Genomic DNA, 23,748 nt, shown 5'->3' with positions numbered 1-23,748 from the left:
TTAATTAAGATTGATGTCAATGACGTGGAGGGACTAATCATACTACAATTACACTAAATTAGATCTCACAAAATATGGATTGATCAACTAAACATCACCTATATAAACATTACATCTCAGAATCATGTGGATGCTAATTGGATTTTCTGCAAAGACTCCTGACCTTAGACATGAATACTTCCTTCACAGACTTTTATGCTTCAGAAATAAACGCCAACTGGTCCACAGGTAATAGGACCGTCACATGGCTTCAGTGTGGACAGGAAGTCTCTGATTAGAATCTTATCACTCTCCCGATCTCCCACGGCTGCCGAACCCCGTCAGCATCTCCCGCTCCTAATGCCACATGACACGTCAACAGTTTACTCACTAGCTGCAGGTCAGACTCAGCCTGTGAAACGGGTCCTTATCAGTAATCACCTCACGCGCCCAAGTCGCAAGCAAAGAGCAGGGAACGCTAACAGGAACGCTAACAGGAACACATTGATATGAAGCTTAACAACCTCTAGATTGGCACGGCTGCTTTTAGTTAAATAGTAGTGATTCATCTTTACAGAGAACTACACTACCCATGATTCCTCTGTCTTTACAATTGTTGTTTGGTTCTGAGAATGTCAACATGTAGAACACAGGAGGTTGGTGGCACCTTAATATGGGAGAACGGGCTCGTGGTAATGACTGGAGAGGAATCAGAGGAATGGTATCAAATCCATCAAACACATGGTTTCCATGGTTACCAAGTGTTTGATGACATTCCATTTGCTCTGTTCTGGACATTATTATCAGCCGTCCTCCCCTCATCAGCCTCCTGTGATGTAGAATCTCTGTCTGCATACCCTGTGTGTTTTTATCCTCCCCTCATCAGCCTCCTGTGATGTAGAATCTCTGTCTGCATACCCTGTGTGTTTTTATCCTCCCCTCATCAGCCTCCTGTGATGTAGAATCTCTGTCTGCATACCCTGTGTGTTTTTATCCTCCCCTCATCAGCCTCCTGTGATGTAGAATCTCTGTCTGCATACCCTGTGTGTTTTTATCCTCCCCTCATCAGCCTCCTGTGATGTAGAATCTCTGTCTGCATACCCTGTGTGTTTTTATCCTCCCCTCATCAGCCTCCTGTGATGTAGAATCTCTGTCTGCATACCCTGTGTGTTTTTATCCTCCCCTCATCAGCCTCCTGTGATGTAGAATCTCTGTCTGCATACCCTGTGTGTTTTTATCCTCCCCTCATCAGCCTCCTGTGATGTAGAATCTCTGTCTGCATACCCTGTGTGTTTTTATCCTCCCCTCATCAGCCTCCTGTGATGTAGAATCTCTGTCTGCATACCCTGTGTGTTTTTATCCTCCCCTCATCAGCCTCCTGTGATGTAGAATCTCTGTCTGCATACCCTGTGTGTTTTTATCCTCCCCTCATCAGCCTCCTGTGATGTAGAATCTCTGTCTGCATACCCTGTGTGTTTTTATCCTCCCCTCATCAGCCTCCTGTGATGTAGAATCTCTGTCTGCATACCCTGTGTGTTTTTATCCTCCCCTCATCAGCCTCCTGTGATGTAGAATCTCTGTCTGCATACCCTGTGTGTTTTTATCCTCCCCTCATCAGCCTCCTGTGATGTAGAATCTCTGTCTGCATACCCTGTGTGTTTTTATCCTCCCCTCATCAGCCTCCTGTGATGTAGAATCTCTGTCTGCATACCCTGTGTGTTTTTATCCTCCCCTCATCAGCCTCCTGTGATGTAGAATCTCTGTCTGCATACCCTGTGTGTTTTTATCCTCCCCTCATCAGCCTCCTGTGATGTAGAATCTCTGTCTGCATACCCTGTGTGTTTTTATCCTCCCCTCATCAGCCTCCTGTGATGTAGAATCTCTGTCTGCATACCCTGTGTGTTTTTATCCTCCCCTCATCAGCCTCCTGTGATGTAGAATCTCTGTCTGCATACCCTGTGTGTTTTTATCCTCCCCTCATCAGCCTCCTGTGATGTAGAATCTCTGTCTGCATACCCTGTGTGTTTTTATCCTCCCCTCATCAGCCTCCTGTGATGTAGAATCTCTGTCTGCATACCCTGTGTGTTTTTATCCTCCCCTCATCAGCCTCCTGTGATGTAGAATCTCTGTCTGCATACCCTGTGTGTTTTTATCCTCCCCTCATCAGCCTCCTGTGATGTAGAATCTCTGTCTGCATACCCTGTGTGTTTTTATCCTCCCCTCATCAGCCTCCTGTGATGTAGAATCTCTGTCTGCATACCCTGTGTGTTTTTATCCTCCCCTCATCAGCCTCCTGTGATGTAGAATCTCTGTCTGCATACCCTGTGTGTTTTTATCCTCCCTCATCAGCCTCCTGTGATGTAGAATCTCTGTCTGCATACCCTGTGTGTTTTTATCCTCCCCTCATCAGCCTCCTGTGATGTAGAATCTCTGTCTGCATACCCTGTGTGTTTTTATCCTCCCCTCATCAGCCTCCTGTGATGTAGAATCTCTGTCTGCATACCCTGTGTGTTTTTATCCTCCCCTCATCAGCCTCCTGTGATGTAGAATCTCTGTCTGCATACCCTGTGTGTTTTTATCCTCCCCTCATCAGCCTCCTGTGATGTAGAATCTCTGTCTGCATACCCTGTGTGTTTTTATCCTCCCCTCATCAGCCTCCTGTGATGTAGAATCTCTGTCTGCATACCCTGTGTGTTTTTATCCTCCCCTCATCAGCCTCCTGTGATGTAGAATCTCTGTCTGCATACCCTGTGTGTTTTTATCCTCCCCTCATCAGCCTCCTGTGATGTAGAATCTCTGTCTGCATACCCTGTGTGTTTTTATCCTCCCCTCATCAGCCTCCTGTGATGTAGAATCTCTGTCTGCATACCCTGTGTGTTTTTATCCTCCCCTCATCAGCCTCCTGTGATGTAGAATCTCTGTCTGCATACCCTGTTTGTTTTTATCCTCCCTCATCAGCCTCCTGTGATGTAGAATCTCTGTCTGCATACCCTGTGTGTTTTTATCCTCCCCTCATCAGCCTCCTGTGATGTAGAATCTCTGTCTGCATACCCTGTGTGTTTTTATCCTCCCCTCATCAGCCTCCTGTGATGTAGAATCTCTGTCTGCATACCCTGTTTGTTTTTATCCTCCCTCATCAGCCTCCTGTGATGTAGAATCTCTGTCTGCATACCCTGTGTGTTTTTATCCTCCCTCATCAGCCTCCTGTGATGTAGAATCTCTGTCTGCATACCCTGTTTGTTTTTATCCTCCCCTCATCAGCCTCCTGTGATGTAGAATCTCTGTCTGCATACCCTGTGTGTTTTTATCCTCCCCTCATCAGCCTCCTGTGATGTAGAATCTCTGTCTGCATACCCTGTGTGTTTTTATCCTCCCCTCATCAGCCTCCTGTGATGTAGAATCTCTGTCTGCATACCCTGTGTGTTTTTATCCTCCCCTCATCAGCCTCCGTGATGTAGAATCTCTGTCTGCATACCCTGTGTGTTTTTATCCTCCCCTCATCAGCCTCCTGTGATGTAGAATCTCTGTCTGCATACCCTGTGTGTTTTTATCCTCCCCTCATCAGCCTCCTGTGATGTAGAATCTCTGTCTGCATACCCTGTGTGTTTTTATCCTCCCCTCATCAGCCTCCTGTGATGTAGAATCTCTGTCTGCATACCCTGTGTGTTTTTATCCTCCCCTCATCAGCCTCCTGTGATGTAGAATCTCTGTCTGCATACCCTGTGTGTTTTTATCCTCCCCTCATCAGCCTCCTGTGATGTAGAATCTCTGTCTGCATACGCTGTGTGTTTTTATCCTCCCCTCATCAGCCTCCTGTGATGTAGAATCTCTGTCTGCATACCCTGTGTGTTTTTATCCTCCCCTCATCAGCCTCCTGTGATGTAGAATCTCTGTCTGCATACGCTGTGTGTTTTTATCCTCCCTCATCAGCCTCCTGTGATGTAGAATCTCTGTCTGCATCTGCATACGCTGTGTCAGTTTTTATCCTCCCCTCATCAGCCTCCTGTGATGTAGAATCTCTGTCTGCATACCCTGTGTGTTTTTATCCTCCCCCTCATCAGCCTCCTGTGATGTGTGTTTTTAGAATCCTGTCTGCATACGCTGTGTGTTTTTATCCTCCCCTCATCAGCCTCCTGTGATGTAGAATCTCTGTCTGCATACCCTGTGTGTTTTTATCCTCCCCTCATCAGCCTCCTGTGATGTAGAATCTCTGTCTGCATACCCTGTGTGTTTTTATCCTCCCCTCATCAGCCTCCTGTGATGTTGAATCTCTGTCTGCATACCCTGTGTGTTTTTATCCTCCCCTCATCAGCCTCCTGTGATGTAGAATCTCTGTCTGCATACCCTGTGTGTTTTTATCCTCCCCTCATCAGCCTCCTGTGATGTAGAATCTCTGTCTGCATACCCTGTGTGTTTTTATCCTCCCCTCGTCAGCCTCCTGTGATGTAGAATCTCTGTCTGCATACCCTGTGTGTTTTTATCCTCCCCTCATCAGCCTCCTGTGATGTAGAATCTCTGTCTGCATACCCTGTGTGTTTTTATCCTCCCCCCATCAGCCTCCTGTGATGTAGAATCTCTGTCTGCATACCCTGTGTGTTTTTATCCTCCCCTCATCAGCCTCCTGTGATGTAGAATCTCTGTCTGCATACCCTGTGTGTTTTTAATCTGAGGTTGATTGAGTATTTCAGCTATTTGAATTGAACATTTCCTGTCCAAATAATGAACAGCACCTGGGTCAACTGAGATAATGACACAGATGGTCTGATACTACTGTACGCACAGTAGAGGCCCATTGAACCTTTGTATTGCAACACTTCACAACCAAGCATCCCTACCTGAGCCCTACTCAAATCCACACAATCACACTGCACACACCTCTGTCCCGTCGACTGCCAAGCCTCATGAAGACTAAGGGCTTCAATCTGTATCGCTGAACTTCAGTGCTATAGCGCGATTGAAATTGAAAGGTAATTTCCTATTGAGCCCACATATGCAGGGTTTACTGTGAATGCAGTCTCAGCTAACGTGGGAACACTGCCTGTACATTTCTATTGCACTGTAGGGCATGCTCTTCAGCGCTGTGGATTGATCAAGTCCTTATGCTAAACTGTCTCATCCACATTTAAAGCAGCAAACAACCCTAAGCAACCATCCTCTGAAGGGGAGTAACTATAAGATAACCCATCTATATATCACTGGGACTAACTATAAGATAACCCATCTATATATCACTGGGACTAACTATAAGATAACCCATCTATATATCACTGGGACTAACTATAAGATAACCCATCTATATATCACTGGGACTAACTATAAGATAACCCATCTATATATCACTGGGACTAACTATAAGATAACCCATCTATATATCACTGGGACTAACTATAAGATAACCCATCTATATATCACTGGGACTAACTATAAGATAACCCATCTATATATCACTGGGACTAACTATAAGATAACCCATCTATATATCACTGGGACTAACTATAAGATCAAATCAAATTGTATTCATCAAAAAAACAAGCGAGACTATATACAGGGGGTACCAGTACAGAGTCAATGTGTGGGGGCACCGGTTAGTTGAGGTAATTGAGGTAATATGTACATGTAGGTGGAGTTAAAGTGACTATGCATAGATTATAAACAGAGAGTAGCAGCAGCGTAAAAGAGGGATCTGGGTAGCCCTTTGATTAGCTGTTCAGGAGTCTTATAGCTTGGGGGTAGAAGCTGTTCAGGAGTCTTATGGGCCTCGACTTGGCGCTTCGGTACCACTTGCCGTGTGGTAGCAGAGAGAACAGTCTATGACTAGGGTGGCTGGAGCCTTGATCATATAGATCATGCACCGTTAATATAAAACACACAAGCACATGCTGACACACACACACACACTGTCCCAGCACACATGCACACATACACTCAGCCTGATGAATCCAATCCTTGGGTTTCAGTCATACAGTACATACACATACAGTATATCCCTGTCCTGCGGCTAGAGCTGAGCACTAACACAGAAATACTTTGGGACAGCTTCACAAGCCCATCTTTTATTCAGCACTCTACCACTGACCAAACTGACCACTCTACCACTGACCAAACTGACCCCTCTACCACTGACCAAACTGACCACTCTAACACTGACCAAACTGACCACTCTATCACTGACCAAACTGACCCCTCTACCACTGACCAAACTGACCACTCTAACACTGACCAAACTGACCACTCTATCACTGACCAAACTGACCCCTCTACCACTGACCAAACTGACCACCCTACCACTGACCAAATACATGCAATTACAACTCTAATTTGGACAAATGACCACACACACATGGGTGTACCTGGGCAGGACAGAGAACTCACTGTGGCTCTCTGTCTGTGCCTGTCTCCCCTCTACCTCTCCAGCATTAGGAGGCACTGCCATCCATTCCCAGTGGGTTTTCATTTGGAGTCTCCTCCATGGCCCAGGGATCACAACACTACAGCCCTACTGTGTGTACTTATGAGACAAGGGGCAGACTACAGTCTATCAGGGATGTTTATGGACAAAATGGCTGGCACACATCTATAGGACGACAGAACCACATGATGAACTGCCCTCTCATGTTACACTCACATGTAGGTCTAAGAGACATGCTGTAGTTACACACACCCCAAACCAGCCCCCCAACTCACACACCCCCAAATCAGCCCCCCTCACAACTCACACACACACCCCAACTCACACACCCCCAAATCAGCCCCCCAACTCACACACCCCCAAATCAGCCCCCCAACTCACCCACACACACACACACACACACACACACACACACACACACACACACACACACACACACACACACACACACACACACACACACACACACCCCAAACCAGCCCCCACCACTCACACACCCCCAAATCAGCCCCCCAACTCACACACACACACACACACAAACCACGACCCCCTACCGCACACACACAGTGCACAAACTCCCCAACCCCCCACCTCACAAACACACACCCATCCCATCATACTCTCACCTCTCCACCCAGCTCTTGTAACTGGGGATGTCCTTGGCATAGAGCAGCTTGTTGGAGGGGGAGTCCTTGCCCAGGCGGTGTTCTGAGGTAGAGCAGGAGTCCATGAAGGTCTGGGCCACCACAGACAGACAGGCGTCCGTGATGCTGCTCTTGTGGATGTCGAACACAAACTGGGGGTTCTTGATCACGTTCACCCAGAACCTCAGAGGTAGGCTATTGGGGAGAGACAGAGAGAGTTAGGGAATATCATGTCATCCTGGAACGTCAGAACCTTAGAGGTGGGCTATAGAGGAGACATCATGTAAACACAACACCCTGGCCTTACAGGGGACAGAGAACAGTCTATTACCATAACATACACCAGGTACATTTCTAGGAATGCTTCTCTGTGATAGAACACAACAAATGAAACAGAAGACAACAAGGTGATTTTCTACATTTAGACTTAAATAACAATCCTTGTTCAAATCCAAATCCAAGCAGATTACATCCCTGAACATACAACAACTCACATTGGTTAAAGCCAGCCGGTGGATGTGGCCGGTCTGAGCGAACACATTCAGTGGCAGAAGGGAATGAGGACCCATTCACTTTGCAATCTAGTACACGGCTTGTTGCTGATGCGTTCTGTTTGATGTTTACGCAATTTAATAAAGCCCTAATCTTAAAAGCAGGCAACGCCAGGGCTTCATGGTTTCCAGCTGTGTCTGGGGGCTTCACACCAACACGGTTCATATTGCCTTGTTTAGACATGCGGCCCATTCCATGCCTGTCTAGAATAATCAAAACACAAGTCTGTTTATTTGTTGGCCTTGGAACGAATGGAGGGAGGTAGCACAGGTGCTAGTGTGTGTTACGGATCAGGTGGTATAAAGACAGGACTGAGAATTGCTTAGATTTCCTTCCTTCTCTCTCTCTCTCTCATTAACTGGGCAGCATGGTTTTAGATGACGCGGCAAAAGCCAAACCGGCAGGACACTGCAGTCTAGAGGATGGACCGACTGTGTGTGCAACATCAGGGAGGAGAGAGACAAAAACACAGAATCATTTGAATAACCCCTCTCCCGACATGTCCTACCCCCCAACCTGCTGTACGACCTAACAAAAGAGGATTTGGCGAGGGAAACCTTGGCATTATGACTCTGAATTAATCTGGACGAATCTTCTAGGATTAGCGGCCGGATCAAAGGATATTAACACCACTGTGATGCAAGTCTTGATTGTCGTCAATCTGGCGCAGCTGGCCAATACTAGGTTAAGGTCTAGATGGTTTCCGAGGGGAAAGGTCAGATTTAAAGAGTCTCTTCACACGTTCCATTTCTGGGCCAGGTCCATAATGATATTTGGATTTCAGTGAATGTGACACAATACAGGTTTATCTGACAAACTATCACTAGGAGACGATAGAGAGCTGTGTTTGCATTGTGGCAATTGTTCTGCCAATACCTTCGTACAACCTAACTTTTCCCCAAACTGTAAAGCTTTTTCTCCAAACTGTAAAGCTTTTTCTCCAAACTGTAAAGCTTTTTCTCCAAACTGTAAAGCTTTTTCTCCAAACTGTAAAGCTTTTTCTCCAAACTGTAAAGCTTTTTCTCCAAACTGTAAAGCTTTTTCTCCAAACTGTAAAGCTTTTTCTCCAAACTGTAAAGCTTTTTCTCCAAACTGTAAAGCTTTTTTTCCCCAAACTGTAAAGCTTTTTCTCCAAACTGTAAAGCTTTTTCTCCAAACTGTAAAGCTTTTTCTCCAAACTGTAAAGCTTTTTCTCCAAACTGTAAAGCTTTTTCTCCAAACTGTAAAGCTTTTTCTCCAAACTGTAAAGCTTTTTCTCCAAACTGTAAAGCTTTTCTCCAAACTGTAAAGCTTTTTCTCCAAACTGTAAAGCTTTTTCTCCAAACTGTAAAGCTTTTTCTCCAAACTGTAAAGCTTTTTCTCCAAACTGTAAAGCTTTTTCTCCAAACTGTAAAGCTTTTTCTCCAAACTGTAAAGCTTTTTCTCCAAACTGTAAAGCTTTTTCTCCAAACTGTAAAGCTTTTTCTCCAAACTGTAAAACTTTTCCCCCAAACTGTAACGTATGTTATTCATACTGTGGTGTCCAGGATGGAAGCCCAGGCTAGACTGGCACGGGTATGAATGAAGATCTGACTTCTGCCCAAGTGGTATTTGGTTATTGTGCAGCTTTACATTGATTGTTGTCTGTGGGGGACGTTTCATTGTCTTGGATGTTTGATCAGATATAACATATCCAATGAGTCCAAACACACTGGGGTATCTGGAGAGCAACTGTGCCCTTGGAATTCACATCTTCTGACATATTTTAACCATGTTTGAATGCAGTTATGACACTGCTTTTTTCTTTACAGAGACGAAGCTAAAGTCTTCACTCAGATACTGAATGTGACTCTGTGATCTGTCAACGGTCAGTGAGACAGGAACAACCCTTTTACTCAGAGAAGGAGAGAGTGTACAGCACTGAGGCACGACACTACAGAGTATTGTCCAGGCCTAGTGAGTGATTAGCCAGGTCCCAGAACAGTTTGTGCGGTCCTGCCAACTCCTATGGTTTATCCTGTAAATGTTATTATACATTTTTGTTGGGCAGTTCGGAGTTGTCATTGTGCATGGAGTTGTATGGGTTGTATGGGTTGTTGAACTTTGAGGTCAATGGTTTTTGTTTGGCATTTTGGGGTGAAGGATCAGTCTCTTTGTGGTTCCATTACCATCCAATCCCCCTAAAGTGACTTTGGGCTTCTTGAAAAGCACTTCAAATAAAATGTATTATCATTATGGTCATTGTCATGGCTAGTGAGTGTTGGCCTAGCTAACATCAGCAGGACGAATCCCTTGGTTTCCACAGAAAGACGACGGACGAAAGGTAAATATTGACCCAATATCTACAAATCAAATCAAACAACAGTGTAATCTTGGATCAATACTGATCCATGGTTCTGGTACTGATACTGGAGCCTATATTTCAGGCTGGGTAGAAGTAGAATGTAATGTCTATATGGAGAATGTGATTTAGTGTAATATCACTGTAACATCTCCGTTGTCAACCTTCAGAGGGATGTGTCTTCCTGTCTGCTGCTGTCATTGGGAGAGTGCGGTGGGTTTATGTGATTAAGGACACAGATGAGTTGTGTGTGCTGTGCAATGAGGGCATGTGTGTGCCAGTCTGCTCTAGAAGCTGGTCATTAAAACGCTGCTTGCTGAAGGGACACACACTGAAGAAAGAGGATGAGAGGGAGATGTCGACACACTGACTGCTGATCCAAAAGATACCATCTGGAGGAGCTCTAGGAGTCTGACTCAAACACACACACACACACACACACACACACACACACACACACACACACACACACACACACACACACACACACACACACACACACACACACACACACACACACACACACACACACACAGATGCAGAAAGGCATGCACTCGCACATGTATTTAAACAGATGCACAATGCATGAACACACACACACACACACACACACACACACACACACACACACACACACACACACACACACACACACACACACACACACACACACACACACACACACACACACACACACACACACACACACACACACAGCAGAAAGGCATGCACTCGCACAGGTATTTAAACAGATGCACAATGCATGAACACACACACACACACACACACACACACACACACACACACACACACACACACACACACACACACACACACACACACACACACACACACACACACACACACACACACACACACACACACACACACACACACACACAGATGCAGAAAGGCATGCACTCACACAGGTATTTAAACAGAAGCACGATGCATGAACACACACACACACCCCACAAACGCTCTCTCTCTCAAACCATTAGTAATGAGGAGGGCAAGTAAAGGTCCTATGCTGGGGGACAGAGGAGGCAGGTGGGAGGAGCTATAGGAGGATGGGCTCATTGTAATGGCTGGAATGGAATCAATGGAACAGAGTCAAACATGTGGTTTCCATGTGGTTGATATGTTCGGCACCATTTCATGTATTCCATTCCAGCTATTATAATGAGCCCGTTCTCCTATAGCTCCTCCCACCAGCTGTGGGATGATTACACAGTCAACCATGGTGGATGATTACACAGTCAACCATGGTGGATGATCACACAGTCAACCATGGTGGATGATCACACAGTCAACCATGGTGGATGATCACACAGTCAACCATGGTGGATGATTACACAGTCAACCATGGTGGATGATCACACAGTCAACCATGGTGGATGATCACACAGTCAACCATGGTGGATGATCACACAGTCAACCATGGTGGATGATTACACAGTCAACCATGGTGGATGATTACACAGTCAACCATGGTGGATGATCACACAGTCAACCATGGTGGATGATTACACAGTCAACCATGGTGGATGATCACACAGTCAACCATGGTGGATGATTACACAGTCAACCATGGTGGATGATTACACAGTCAACCATGGTGGATGATCACACAGTCAACCATGGTGGATGATCACACAGTCAACCATGGTGGATGATCACACAGTCAACCATGGTGGATGATCACACAGTCAACCATGGTGGATGATTACACAGTCAACCATGGTGGATGATCACACAGTCAACCATGCACTATACTGAGTGATAATGAAAGGTCTGTCTGTCTGTCTGAGGCTCTTCCTGTACCAGCCTGCTTCTGGGAATCAAACAATATGGCTGACAGGAAAATAGACTATTATCGACCCCTAAACAAATAAAAACTGCCTTTAATGAGGAACTATTATACCTACGCCTCACATTAATTTAGTCTACTAACATGGTCTACATACAGTGCCTTGCGAAAGTATTCGGACCCCTTGAACTTTGCGACCTTTTGCCACATTTCAGGCTTCAAACATAAAGATATAAAAATGTATTTTTTTGAGAAGAATCAACAACAAGTGGGACACAATCATGAAGTGGAACGACATTTATTGGATATTTCAAACTTTTGAACAAATTAAAAACTGAAAAATTGGGCGTGCAAAATTATTCAGCCCCTTTACTTTCAGTGCAGCAAACTCTCTCCAGAAGTTCAGTGAGGATCTCTGAATGATCCAATGTTGACCTAAATTACTAATGAGGATAAATACAATCCACCTGTGTGTAATCAAGTCTCCGTATAAATGCACCTGCACTGTGATAGTCTCAGAGGTCTGTTAAAAGCGCAGAGAGCATCATGAAGAACAAGGAACACACCAGGCAGGTCCGAGATACTGTTGTGAAGAAGATTATAGCCGGATTTGGATACAAAAAAACTTTAAACATCCCAAGGAGCACTGTGCAAGCGATAATATTGTAATGGAAGGAGTATCAGACCACTGCAAATCTACCAAGACCTGGCCGTCCCTCTAAACTTTCAGCTCATACAAGGAGAAGACTGATCAGAGATGCAGCCAAGAGGCCCATGATCACTCTGGATGAACTGCAGAGATCTACAGCTGAGGTGGGAGGTGCAATATACGACAATCAGCCGTATATTGCACAAATCTGGCCTTCATGGAAGAGTGGCAAGAAGAAAGCCATTTCTTAAAGATATCCATAAAAAGTGTTGTTTAAAGTTTGCCACAAGCCACCTGGGAGACACACCAAACATGTGGAAGAAGGTGCTCTGGTCAGATGAAACCAAAATTGAACTTTTTGGCAACAATGCAAAACGTTATGTTTGGCGTAAAAGCAACACAGCTCATCACCCTGAACACACCATCCCCACTGTCAAACATGGTGGTGGCAGCATCATGGTTTGGGCCTGCTTTTCTTCAGCAGGGACAGGGAAGATGGTTAAAATTGATGGGAAGATGGATGGAGCCAAATACAGGACCATTCTGGAAGAAAACCTGATGGAGTCTGCAAAAGACCTGAGACTGGGATGGAGATTTGTCTTCCAACAAGACAATGATCCAAAACATAAAGCAAAATCTACAATGGAATGGTTCAAAAATAAACATATCCAGGTGTTAGAATGGCCAAGTCAAAGTCCAGACCTGAATCCAATCGAGAATCTGTGGAAAGAACTGAAAACTGCTGTTCACAAATGCTCTCCATCCAACCTCACTGAGCTCGAGCTGTTTTGCAAGGAGGAAAGGGAAAAAATGTCAGTCTCTCGATGTGCAAAACTGATAGAGACATACCCCAAGCGACTTACAGCTGTAATCGCAGCAAAAGGTCGCGCTACAAAGTATTAACTTAAGGGGGCTGAATAATTTTGTACGCCCAATTTTTCAGTTTTTGATTTGTTAAAAAAGTTTGAAATATCCAATAAATGTCGTTCCACTTCATGATTGTGTCCCACTTGTTGTTGATTCTTCACAAAAAAAATACAGTTTTATATCTTTATGTTTAAAGCCTGAAATGTGGCAAAGGGTCGCAAAGTTCAAGGGGGCCGAATACTTTCGCAAGGCACTGTATATATGAATAACTGCAGCACAGAAAATAGTCTAGACTCTCACCCAGAGACATGACAATGACAGGATTGGTTCTTGGAAACCACACACAGCTGTGTGTCTCTCAATTTCAATCTCAGGTTCGGATGGATTATTTCAATCTATCTCTGCTGCTGAAGAATTACACAGGGCAGAGAATAATCTGGTTTGAAGGATATGTCCCCACTGCTTGGTGTAGAACAGGAGACATGGTGCTCTGAGCTGGCTGGGTGTATTTAATAATCTGGTTTGAAGGATATGTCCCCACTGCTTGGTGTAGAACAGGAGACATGGTGCTCTGAGCTGGCTGGGTGTATTTAATAATCTGGTTTGAAGGATATGTCACCCCTGCTTGGTGTAGAACAGGAGACATGGTGCTCTGAGCTGGCTCGGTGTATTTAATAATCTGGTTTGAAGGATATGTCCCCACTGCTTGGTGTAGAACAGGGGACATGGTGCTCTGAGCTGGCTGGGTGCAGAAGGCACTGCTTGGTGTAGAACAGGGGACATGGTGCTCTGAGCTGGCTGGGTGCAGAAGGCAGTGCTTGGTGTAGAACAGGGGACATGGTGCTCTGAGCTGGCTGGGTGTATTTAATAATCTGGTTTGAAGGATATGTCCCCACTGCTTGGTGTAGAACAGGAGACATGGTGCTCTGAGCTGGCTGGGTGCAGAAGGCACTGCTTGGTGTAGAACAGGGGACATGGTGCTCTGAGCTGGCTGGGTGCAGAAGGCACTAAGCGTTGTGTAAGCGTTACCAGTGTGTTATGATAAAGGACTGTTTAACGTTTCCCCTCTTGCGAGAGTGATTCCATTAATGTCTATTGTAAGAGCGACCTACAGAGCTCTTGGATAACACTTAACACGCTCTTTTGCAAATGGTGCAATAACGCAGACACTGGGAAGGATACAAATTAGGACCATGAAGTAAATAGTCTCTCTTTCCCCCTCTCTCTCCACTCTCCTCCGGCCGACTGCCCCACAAATCAATTCCCAGGCCCATGGTCCTTTGGGCCGGAGCTGAGTGATGCATGATGGGACCATGGCGAAGGCCAGGGGCTAATGAGTTATTAGCGTGGTGTTTAACTCCCACTGAGTCCATTTCCTCTTCTCCTCCACCCCCTCCTCTCCTCTTCTCCTCCACCCCTCCACCCCCTCCTCTCCTCCTCTCTCCCTCTCCTCCTCTCCTCCTCTCCTCCACCCCCTCCTCTCCTCCTCTCTTCCTCTCTCCCTCTCCTCCTCTCCTCTTCTCCTCCACCCCCTCCTCTCCTCCTCTCCTCCTCTCTCCCTCATTCTAATCCACTCCAAGTTATTTAACCCGGCCACCCCTTCAGGAGGGGGACACAGGTCTAAATTAATCACAGGATATTCATTTGGAGTCCACTTCCTTCACCTAGCCTCCCCTGGTTTCCTCGCCCTGGCGACTACGGGCGGCTCGTTCCCGGTCGGTCACCATGGTAATGTCAGAGCTGGCTGCCCTGATTGGTTGCCTGTGGGATTAGCTCTTCGTCATTGGATTTAATGAAGATTGTTCACACACTCCATGGTTCATTCAGTAGGCATGGAGGTGGTGGTGGAGCAGGGAGACATATTTAGGGCAGTGCAATCTTCTCTCTGATAAACTTCCGTGTGTATTTGTGTGTGTGTGTATATATATATAAGAGTGTACATGGGTCTGTGTTTCTACCCGTGTGTGTGTGTGTGTGTGTGTGTGTGTGTGTGTGTGTGTGTGTGTGTGTGTGTGTGTGTGTGTGTGTGTGTGTGTGTGTGTGTATATATCCGTGTGTGTGTGTGTGTGTGTGTGTGTGTGTGTGTGTGTGTGTGTGTGTGTGTGTGTGTGTGTGTGTGTGTGTGTGTGTGTGTGTGTGTGTATATATATATAAGAGTGTACATGGGTCTGTGTTTCTACCCGTGTGTGTGTGTGTGTGTGTGTGTGTGTGTGTGTGTGTGTGTGTGTGTGTGTGTGTGTGTGTGTGTGTGTGTGTGGGGGGGGGGTTGCCGTACACTTCCAATGTTAACCTGTTTTAGCACAGTACACAGTAAAACAACAGAAAAGGCCAGATGTCGCCAGTGTCTCACCAGTTGCTTTTCCATGTGTGTCTGACATGCGGGTCATGGATGCTGTGCTTGTCAGCCTGCTCATCCAGGAAGTCAAACATGTACTTGATGGCCAGGGGCAGGGCGCTGCCTCGGTGGGCCGTGCTGAAGATGGTCTCAAACAGGTCGTCCACAAACTTCTGTAAAGTGCCCTGTGGAAGCAGAGAGATCAGCAGTGAGCTACAGACAACACACACAGAGACAGAGAGAATGGCGACAGGTGTCTGCAACACTGGTATCAGACACACCGGTATCAGACACATCGGTATCAGACACATCGGTATCAGACACACTGGTATCAGACACACTGGTATCAGACACATCGGTATCAGACACATCGGTATCAGACACATCGGTATCAGACACACTGGTATCAGACACATCGGTATCAGACACATCGGTATCAGACACACTGGTATCAGACACACTGGTATCAGACACATCGGTATCAGACACACCGGTATCAGACACACCGGTATCAGACACACTGGTATCAGACACACTGGTATCAGACACACTGGTATCAGACACACCGGTATCAGACACATCGGTATCAGACACATCGGTATCAGACACATCGGTATCAGACACACTGGTATCAGACACACTGGTATCAGACACATCGGTATCAGACACACCGGTATCAGACACACTGGTATCAGACACACCGGTATCAGACACATCGGTATCAGACACATCGGTATCAGACACACTGGTATCAGACACATCGGTATCAGACACATCGGTATCAGACACACTGGTATCAGACACATCGGTATCAGACACAGCGGTATCAGACACACTGGTATCAGACACACCGGTATCAGACACACTGGTATCAGACACACCGGTATCAGACACACTGGTATCAGACACACTGGTATCAGACACACTGGTATCAGACACACTGGTATCAGACACACCGGTATCAGACACACTGGTATCAGACACACTGGTATCAGACACACCGGTATCAGACACACCGGTATCAGACACACCGGTATCAGACACACCGGTATCAGACACACCGGTATCAGACACACTGGTATCAGACACATCGGTATCAGACACATCGGTATCAGACACACTGGTATCAGACACACCGGTATCAGACACACTGGTATCAGACACACTGGTATCAGACACACCGGTAACAGACACACTGGTATCAGACACACCGGTATCAGACACATCGGTATCAGACACACCGGTATCAGACACACCGGTATCAGACACACTGGTATCAGACACACCGGTATCAGACACACTGGTATCAGACACACCGGTATCAGACACATCGGTATCAGACACACTGGTATCAGACACACTGGTATCAGACACACTGGTATCAGACACACCGGTATCAGACACACTGGTATCAGACACACTGGTATCAGACACACTGGTATCAGACACACTGGTATCAGACACATGGTATCAGACACACCGGTATCAGACACACCGGTATCAGACACACCGGTATCAGACACACTGGTATCAGACACACTGGTATCAGACACATCGGTATCAGACACATCGGTATCAGACACACTGGTATCAGACACACTGGTATCAGACACACTGGTATCAGACACACTGGTATCAGACACACTGGTATCAGACACACGGTATCAGACACACCGGTATCAGACACACCGGTATCAGACACACTGGTATCAGACACACTGGTATCAGACACACTGGTATCAGACACACTGGTATCAGACACATCGGTATCAGACACACTGGTATCAGACACATCGGTATCAGACACACTGGTATCAGACACACCGGTATCAGACACACTGGTATCAGACACACTGGTATCAGACACACTGGTATCAGACACATCGGTATCAGACACACCGGTATCAGACACACTGGTATCAGACACACCGGTATCAGACACACCGGTATCAGACACACCGGTATCAGACACATCGGTATCAGACACACTGGTATCAGACACACTGGTATCAGACACACCGGTATCAGACACACCGGTATCAGACACACTGGTATCAGACACACTGGTATCAGACACATCGGTATCAGACACATCGGTATCAGACACACTGGTATCAGACACACCGGTATCAGACACACCGGTATCAGACACACCGGTATCAGACACATCGGTATCAGACACACCGGTATCAGACACACCGGTATCAGACACATCGGTATCAGACACATCGGTATCAGACACACCGGTATCAGACACATCGGTATCAGACACACCGGTATCAGACACATCGGTATCAGACACACCGGTATCAGACACACCGGTATCAGACACATCGGTATCAGACACACCGGTATCAGACACACTGGTATCAGACACACTGGTATCAGACACACCGGTATCAGACACATCGGTATCAGACACACCGGTATCAGACACACCGGTATCAGACACATCGGTATCAGACACACCGGTATCAGACACACCGGTATCAGACACATCGGTATCAGACACACTGGTATCAGACACACCGGTATCAGACACACCGGTATCAGACACATCGGTATCAGACACACCGGTATCAGACACACTGGTATCAGACACACTGGTATCAGACACATCGGTATCAGACACATCGGTATCAGACACACCGGTATCAGACACACTGGTATCAGACACATCGGTATCAGACACATCGGTATCAGACACACAGGTATCAGACACACGGTATCAGACACACTGGTATCAGACACACCGGTATCAGACACACTGGTATCAGACACACCGGTATCAGACACACTGGTATCAGACACACTGGTATCAGACACATCGGTATCAGACACACTGGTATCAGACACACTGGTATCAGACACACTGGTATCAGACACACTGGTATCAGACACACTGGTATCAGACACACCGGTATCAGACACACCGGTATCAGACACACCGGTATCAGACACACTGGTATCAGACACACCGGTATCAGACACACCGGTATCAGACACACTGGTATCAGACACACCGGTATCAGACACACCGGTATCAGACACACCGGTATCAGACACACTGGTATCAGACACACTGGTATCAGACACACCGGTATCAGACACACTGGTATCAGACACACCGGTATCAGACACACCGGTATCAGACACACTGGTATCAGACACACCGGTATCAGACACACTGGTATCAGACACACTGGTATCAGACACACTGGTATCAGACACACTGGTATCAGACACACTGGTATCAGACACACCGGTATCAGACACACCGGTATCAGACACACCGGTATCAGACACACCGGTATCAGACACACCGGTATCAGACACACTGGTATCAGACACATCAGACACACTGGTATCAGACACACTGGTATCAGACACACTGGTATCAGACACACCGGTATCAGACACACCGGTATCAGACACACCGGTATCAGACACACGGTATCACACACTGGTATCAGACACATCGGTATCAGACACACCGGTATCAGACACACTGGTATCAGACACACCGGTATCAGACACACTGGTATCAGACACACTGGTATCAGACACACTGGTATCAGACACACTGGTATCAGACACACTGGTATCAGACACACTGGTATCAGACACATCGGTATCAGACACACCGGTATCAGACACATCGGTATCAGACACATCGGTATCAGACACACTGGTATCAGACACACGACAGACACACGGTATCAGACACATCGGTATCAGACACATCGGTATCAGACACATCGGTATCAGACACACTGGTATCAGACACACTGGTATCAGACACACCAGACATCAGACACACTGGTATCAGACACATCGGTATCAGACACATCGGTATCAGACACACTGGTATCAGACACACTGGTATCAGACACACCGGTATCAGACACACTGGTATCAGACACACTGGTATCAGACACACTGGTATCAGACACACTGGTATCAGACACACCGGTATCAGACACACTCGGTATCAGACACACCGGTATCAGACACACTGGTATCAGACACACCGGTATCAGACACACTGGTATCAGACACACTGGTATCAGACACACTGGTATCAGACACACTGGTATCAGACACATGGTATCAGACACACTGGTATCAGACACACAGACACACGGTATCAGACACACAGACACACCGGTATCAGACACACCGGTATCAGACACACCGGTATCAGACACACTGGTATCAGACACACCGGTATCAGACACACCGGTATCAGACACACTGGTATCAGACACACCGGTATCAGACACACCGGTATGGTTTCCATGTGTTTGATACTATTCCATTCACTACATTCCATCCATTATTATGAGCCATCCTCCCCTCACCAGCCTCCGGTGGTGTGTGCGTCTGACTGAGAGTGGGTTTTATCCTGTGTATCTGATGGTGTTTCCTGATGTGTTTCTCTCTCTCTCTCTCTGGTCCTGAATCTCTGGGCTTTGATGGGAAATTGTTTTTTCACAGTTCACTTTTAATAATATCTGGGAACAGAAGGTGCATCTCCTAAGCCTCTGTGTGTGGAGGGATTAGCTCACACACTGCACCATTGACCCTAATTTGATTTAATGTTCTCGTCTTTAAGGAGGAGAGAAGAGAGAGAACGAGATAGATAGAAAGAGAAAATCTAATCCACTTGTAAGGAATGAGCTGATAGAATGCGAGGGGGAGAAGAGAGGAGAGGACAGAATGAAGAAAAGCGACAGTGAGGGAAGCCTATCTGGAAAGAGCCACAAGCGCGCAGTGTGTCAGATGAGGTGTGCACAAGCGGCAAATAAAAATCCCAATTTGGGTGGAGCGGTGACTGAGTCAGAGAGGAGAGAGGGAGGGGGGCGTGAGGAGAATCCAGTTAGCTGACAATCACAGCCGGGATTCTACCATGTCCCACATTTCTGACAGCTTATCATTTGCCTATGAAGATGAAAATATACATTTCTTCCTCAAACCCTGTGTAGTCATGGGGACCGTTTAGTGGCAGGGAGGCTGTTATACACGTAGTGTGTGTGTGTGTGTGTTATACGTGTGTAAGGAATCCCACAGACAGACAACTTCATCATGATAGTCCTTCATCTGTCCCCTGAGAGCACAAGCTGCCATTACAACCCACTGAAAACACACACACACACACACACACACACACACACACACACACACACACACACACACACACACACACACACACACACACACACACACACACACACACACACACACACACACACACACACACACACACACACACACACACACACACACACACAGATAGAGAGAAACCTGGCCCATCATTACACTGCACTTTAAAGACAATGTGTAGTCTAGAATTTAGCCTCACAGACAGTGCTGCCTGCATCAGAACTACCCTGTCATTTAGGATGAGGACAGACAGTGCTGCCTGCATCAGAACTACCCTGTCATTTAGGATGAGGACAGACAGTGCTGCCTGCATCAGAACTACCCTGTCATTTAGGATGAGGACAGACAGTGCTGCCTGCATCAGAACTACCCTGTCATTTAGGATGAGGACAGACAGTGCTGCCTGCATTAGAACTACCCTGTCATTTAGGATGAGGACAGACAGTGCTGCCTGCATCAGAACTACCCTGTCATTTAGGATGAGGACAGACAGTGCTGCCTGCATCAGAACTACCCTGTCATTTAGGATGAGGACAGACAGTGCTGCCTGCATCAGAACTACCCTGTCATTTAGGATGAGGACAGACAGTGCTGCCTGCATTAGAACTACCCTGTCATTTAGGATGAGGACAGACAGTGCTGCCTGCATTAGAACTACCCTGTCATTTAGGATGAGGACAGACAGTGCTGCCTGCATCAGAACTACCCTGTCATTTAGGATGAGGACAGACAGTGCTGCCTGCATTAGAACTACCCTGTCATTTAGGATGAGGACAGACAGTGCTGCCTGCATTAGAACTACCCTGTCATTTAGGATGAGGACAGACAGTGCTGCCTGCATCAGAACTACCCTGTCATTTAGGATGAGGACAGACAGTGCTGCCTGCATTAGAACTACCCTGTCATTTAGGATGAGGACAGACAGTGCTGCCTGTATCAGAACTACCCTGTCATTTAGGATGAGGACAGACAGTGCTGCCTGCATTTAGGATGAGGACAGAACTACCCTGTCATTTAGGATGAGGACAGACAGTGCTGCCTGCATTAGAACTAGCCTGTCATTTAGGATGAGGACAGACAGTGCTGCCTGCATCAGAACTACCCTGTCATTTAGGATGAGGACAGACAGTGCTGCCTGCATTAGAACTAGCCTGTCATTTAGGATGAGGACAGACAGTGCTGCCTGCATTAGAACTAGCCTGTCATTTAGGATGAGGACAGACAGTGCTGCCTGCATTAGAACTAGCCTGTCATTTAGGATGAGGACAGACAGTGCTGCCTGCATCAGAACTACCCTGTCATTTAGGATGAGGACAGACAGTGCTGCCTGCATTAGAACTACCCTGTCATTTAGGATGAGGACAGACAGTGCTGCCTGCATCAGAACTACCCTGTCATTTAGGATGAGGACAGACAGTGCTGCCTGCATTAGAACTAGCCTGTCATTTAGGATGAGGACAGACAGTGCTGCCTGCATTAGAACTAGCCTGTCATTTAGGATGAGTGGAGAGAAAACAAAATAACAAAGACTGAGTGGGTGAAGGGTTGTTGGTGTTGTCACAAACAGAGAGAGAGAGAGAGAGAGAGAGGAAAAGAGGAATGGAGAACGCAATCAAGAAATAAGCCCTTTGCCCCCCCCATCAGAGTGACACTGATGGACCTAAACTGGGGAACGTCAGCGCCGGGCCGACCGATGGTATTTATTGGTGAGGTGAAAGTCAAACGCAGTCAATTACAGGGCTGTCGGCACAGTCATACCTCAACAAGAGAGATGGACCCCAAGATAAACTGATTACTTCACAAAACACGCCATCTGTAAAGATGACACGCCGTCTCGGCATCGCATTTCCCCCCTGACCAGGGTCATCACAGGTAAATAGAGCATTGCTCAGTGTGTGTGTTATGTGTGTGTGTGTGTGTGTGTGTGTGTGTGTGTGTGTGTGTGTGTGTGTGTGTGTGTGTGTGTGTGTGTGTGTGTGTGTGTGTGTGTGTGTGTGTGTGTGTGTGTGTGTGTGTGTGTGTGTGTGTGGGAGGGGGGGTGCCAGTTTGTGTGTTTGTCAAACACACTTTTTGGGAATGTTTGAACATATATACTGTGTGCATTCGTGTGATAACTCACCTTAGTGGCCAGCAGCCTGGTCAGGTATATCTCAGAGACCATCTTGGAGCCGCGGTCTCCCTCCTTCTGGTCTCCGTGTTCGTGGTTCTTTACCAGGTGCCACACCTTGACCCCGCTCTCCAGGTCGGGCGTGATCATGGGCGTGCGCGAGCGCAGGCTGTCGGGGCTCCCCGTGTACTTGATCATGTTCTCTGTGGAACATAAAGAACAACATCAGAATATGACACAGAGATGAAGCAGAAACCAATGGACATACTGTAACAGACTATGGAAATATAACATGATCAGCACAGACATAGTATAGACGTTGTAGCAGCACAGACATAGTATAGACGTTGTAGCCGCGGGAAGATGTTTGGGCGTGGGGGTGCTGCGTTTCTTTCGCCAAACGAGGTGGCAAAAAAAAAACATCTTGGTGAAATATTTTTTGAGGTCTGCGTTACAGACGGTTATATCGGTCTGCTCTGCTTTTGAATTAGTTTGTATTATTTGGATGTGCTACAGCACCCTCAGCCTCCCTACTTCCCGCGGATATGGTGCAGAGTAGAGAGAGACAACACACCTAACAGAGGGGATGTGTAAAGAAAACATCTGAGCCAGCACAGTACTGTTCAGGTCGCCGCGATCCAGTGAAAATGGTCAGAGACCACAACATAGACAAAACACACAAAAAAGACAGACGCAACACAAACCAAAGACAGACAAAACAAAATACAGGGGGGGTCAAGCCACACTACACAGGTATTCTAAAGGATACTACACAGGTATTCTAAAGGATACTACACAGGTATTCTAAAGGATACTACACAGGTATTCTAAAGGATACTACACAGGTATTCTAAAGGATACTACACAGGTATTCTAAAGGATACTACACAGGTATTCTAAAGGATACTACACA

At 46.6% G+C, this 23,748-nt stretch overlaps 1 protein-coding gene across 1 annotated transcript in view; it reads right to left on the bottom strand.

The window, feature by feature from the left end:
- Positions 1 to 23,748, bottom strand: part of LOC118382586 (plexin-A4) — a gene marked incomplete at its 5' end in the record, with an annotated part of 146,250 nt that overhangs the window by 15,535 nt on the left and 106,967 nt on the right. The window contains 3 exons of the mRNA XM_052515457.1: positions 7,015 to 7,227; positions 15,581 to 15,750; positions 22,848 to 23,038. Coding sequence (XP_052371417.1) covers positions 7,015 to 7,227; positions 15,581 to 15,750; positions 22,848 to 23,038 — 574 coding nt within the window. The remainder of the gene's footprint in view (positions 1 to 7,014; positions 7,228 to 15,580; positions 15,751 to 22,847; positions 23,039 to 23,748) is intronic.

The sequence above is a fragment of the Oncorhynchus keta genome, unplaced genomic scaffold (assembly GCF_023373465.1).
Source record: "Oncorhynchus keta strain PuntledgeMale-10-30-2019 unplaced genomic scaffold, Oket_V2 Un_scaffold_25965_pilon_pilon, whole genome shotgun sequence".
Lineage (NCBI taxonomy): Eukaryota > Metazoa > Chordata > Actinopteri > Salmoniformes > Salmonidae > Oncorhynchus > Oncorhynchus keta.
Note: the sequence above shows the minus strand (reverse complement) of the source record. Positions and strands in the feature narration are given on the sequence as shown.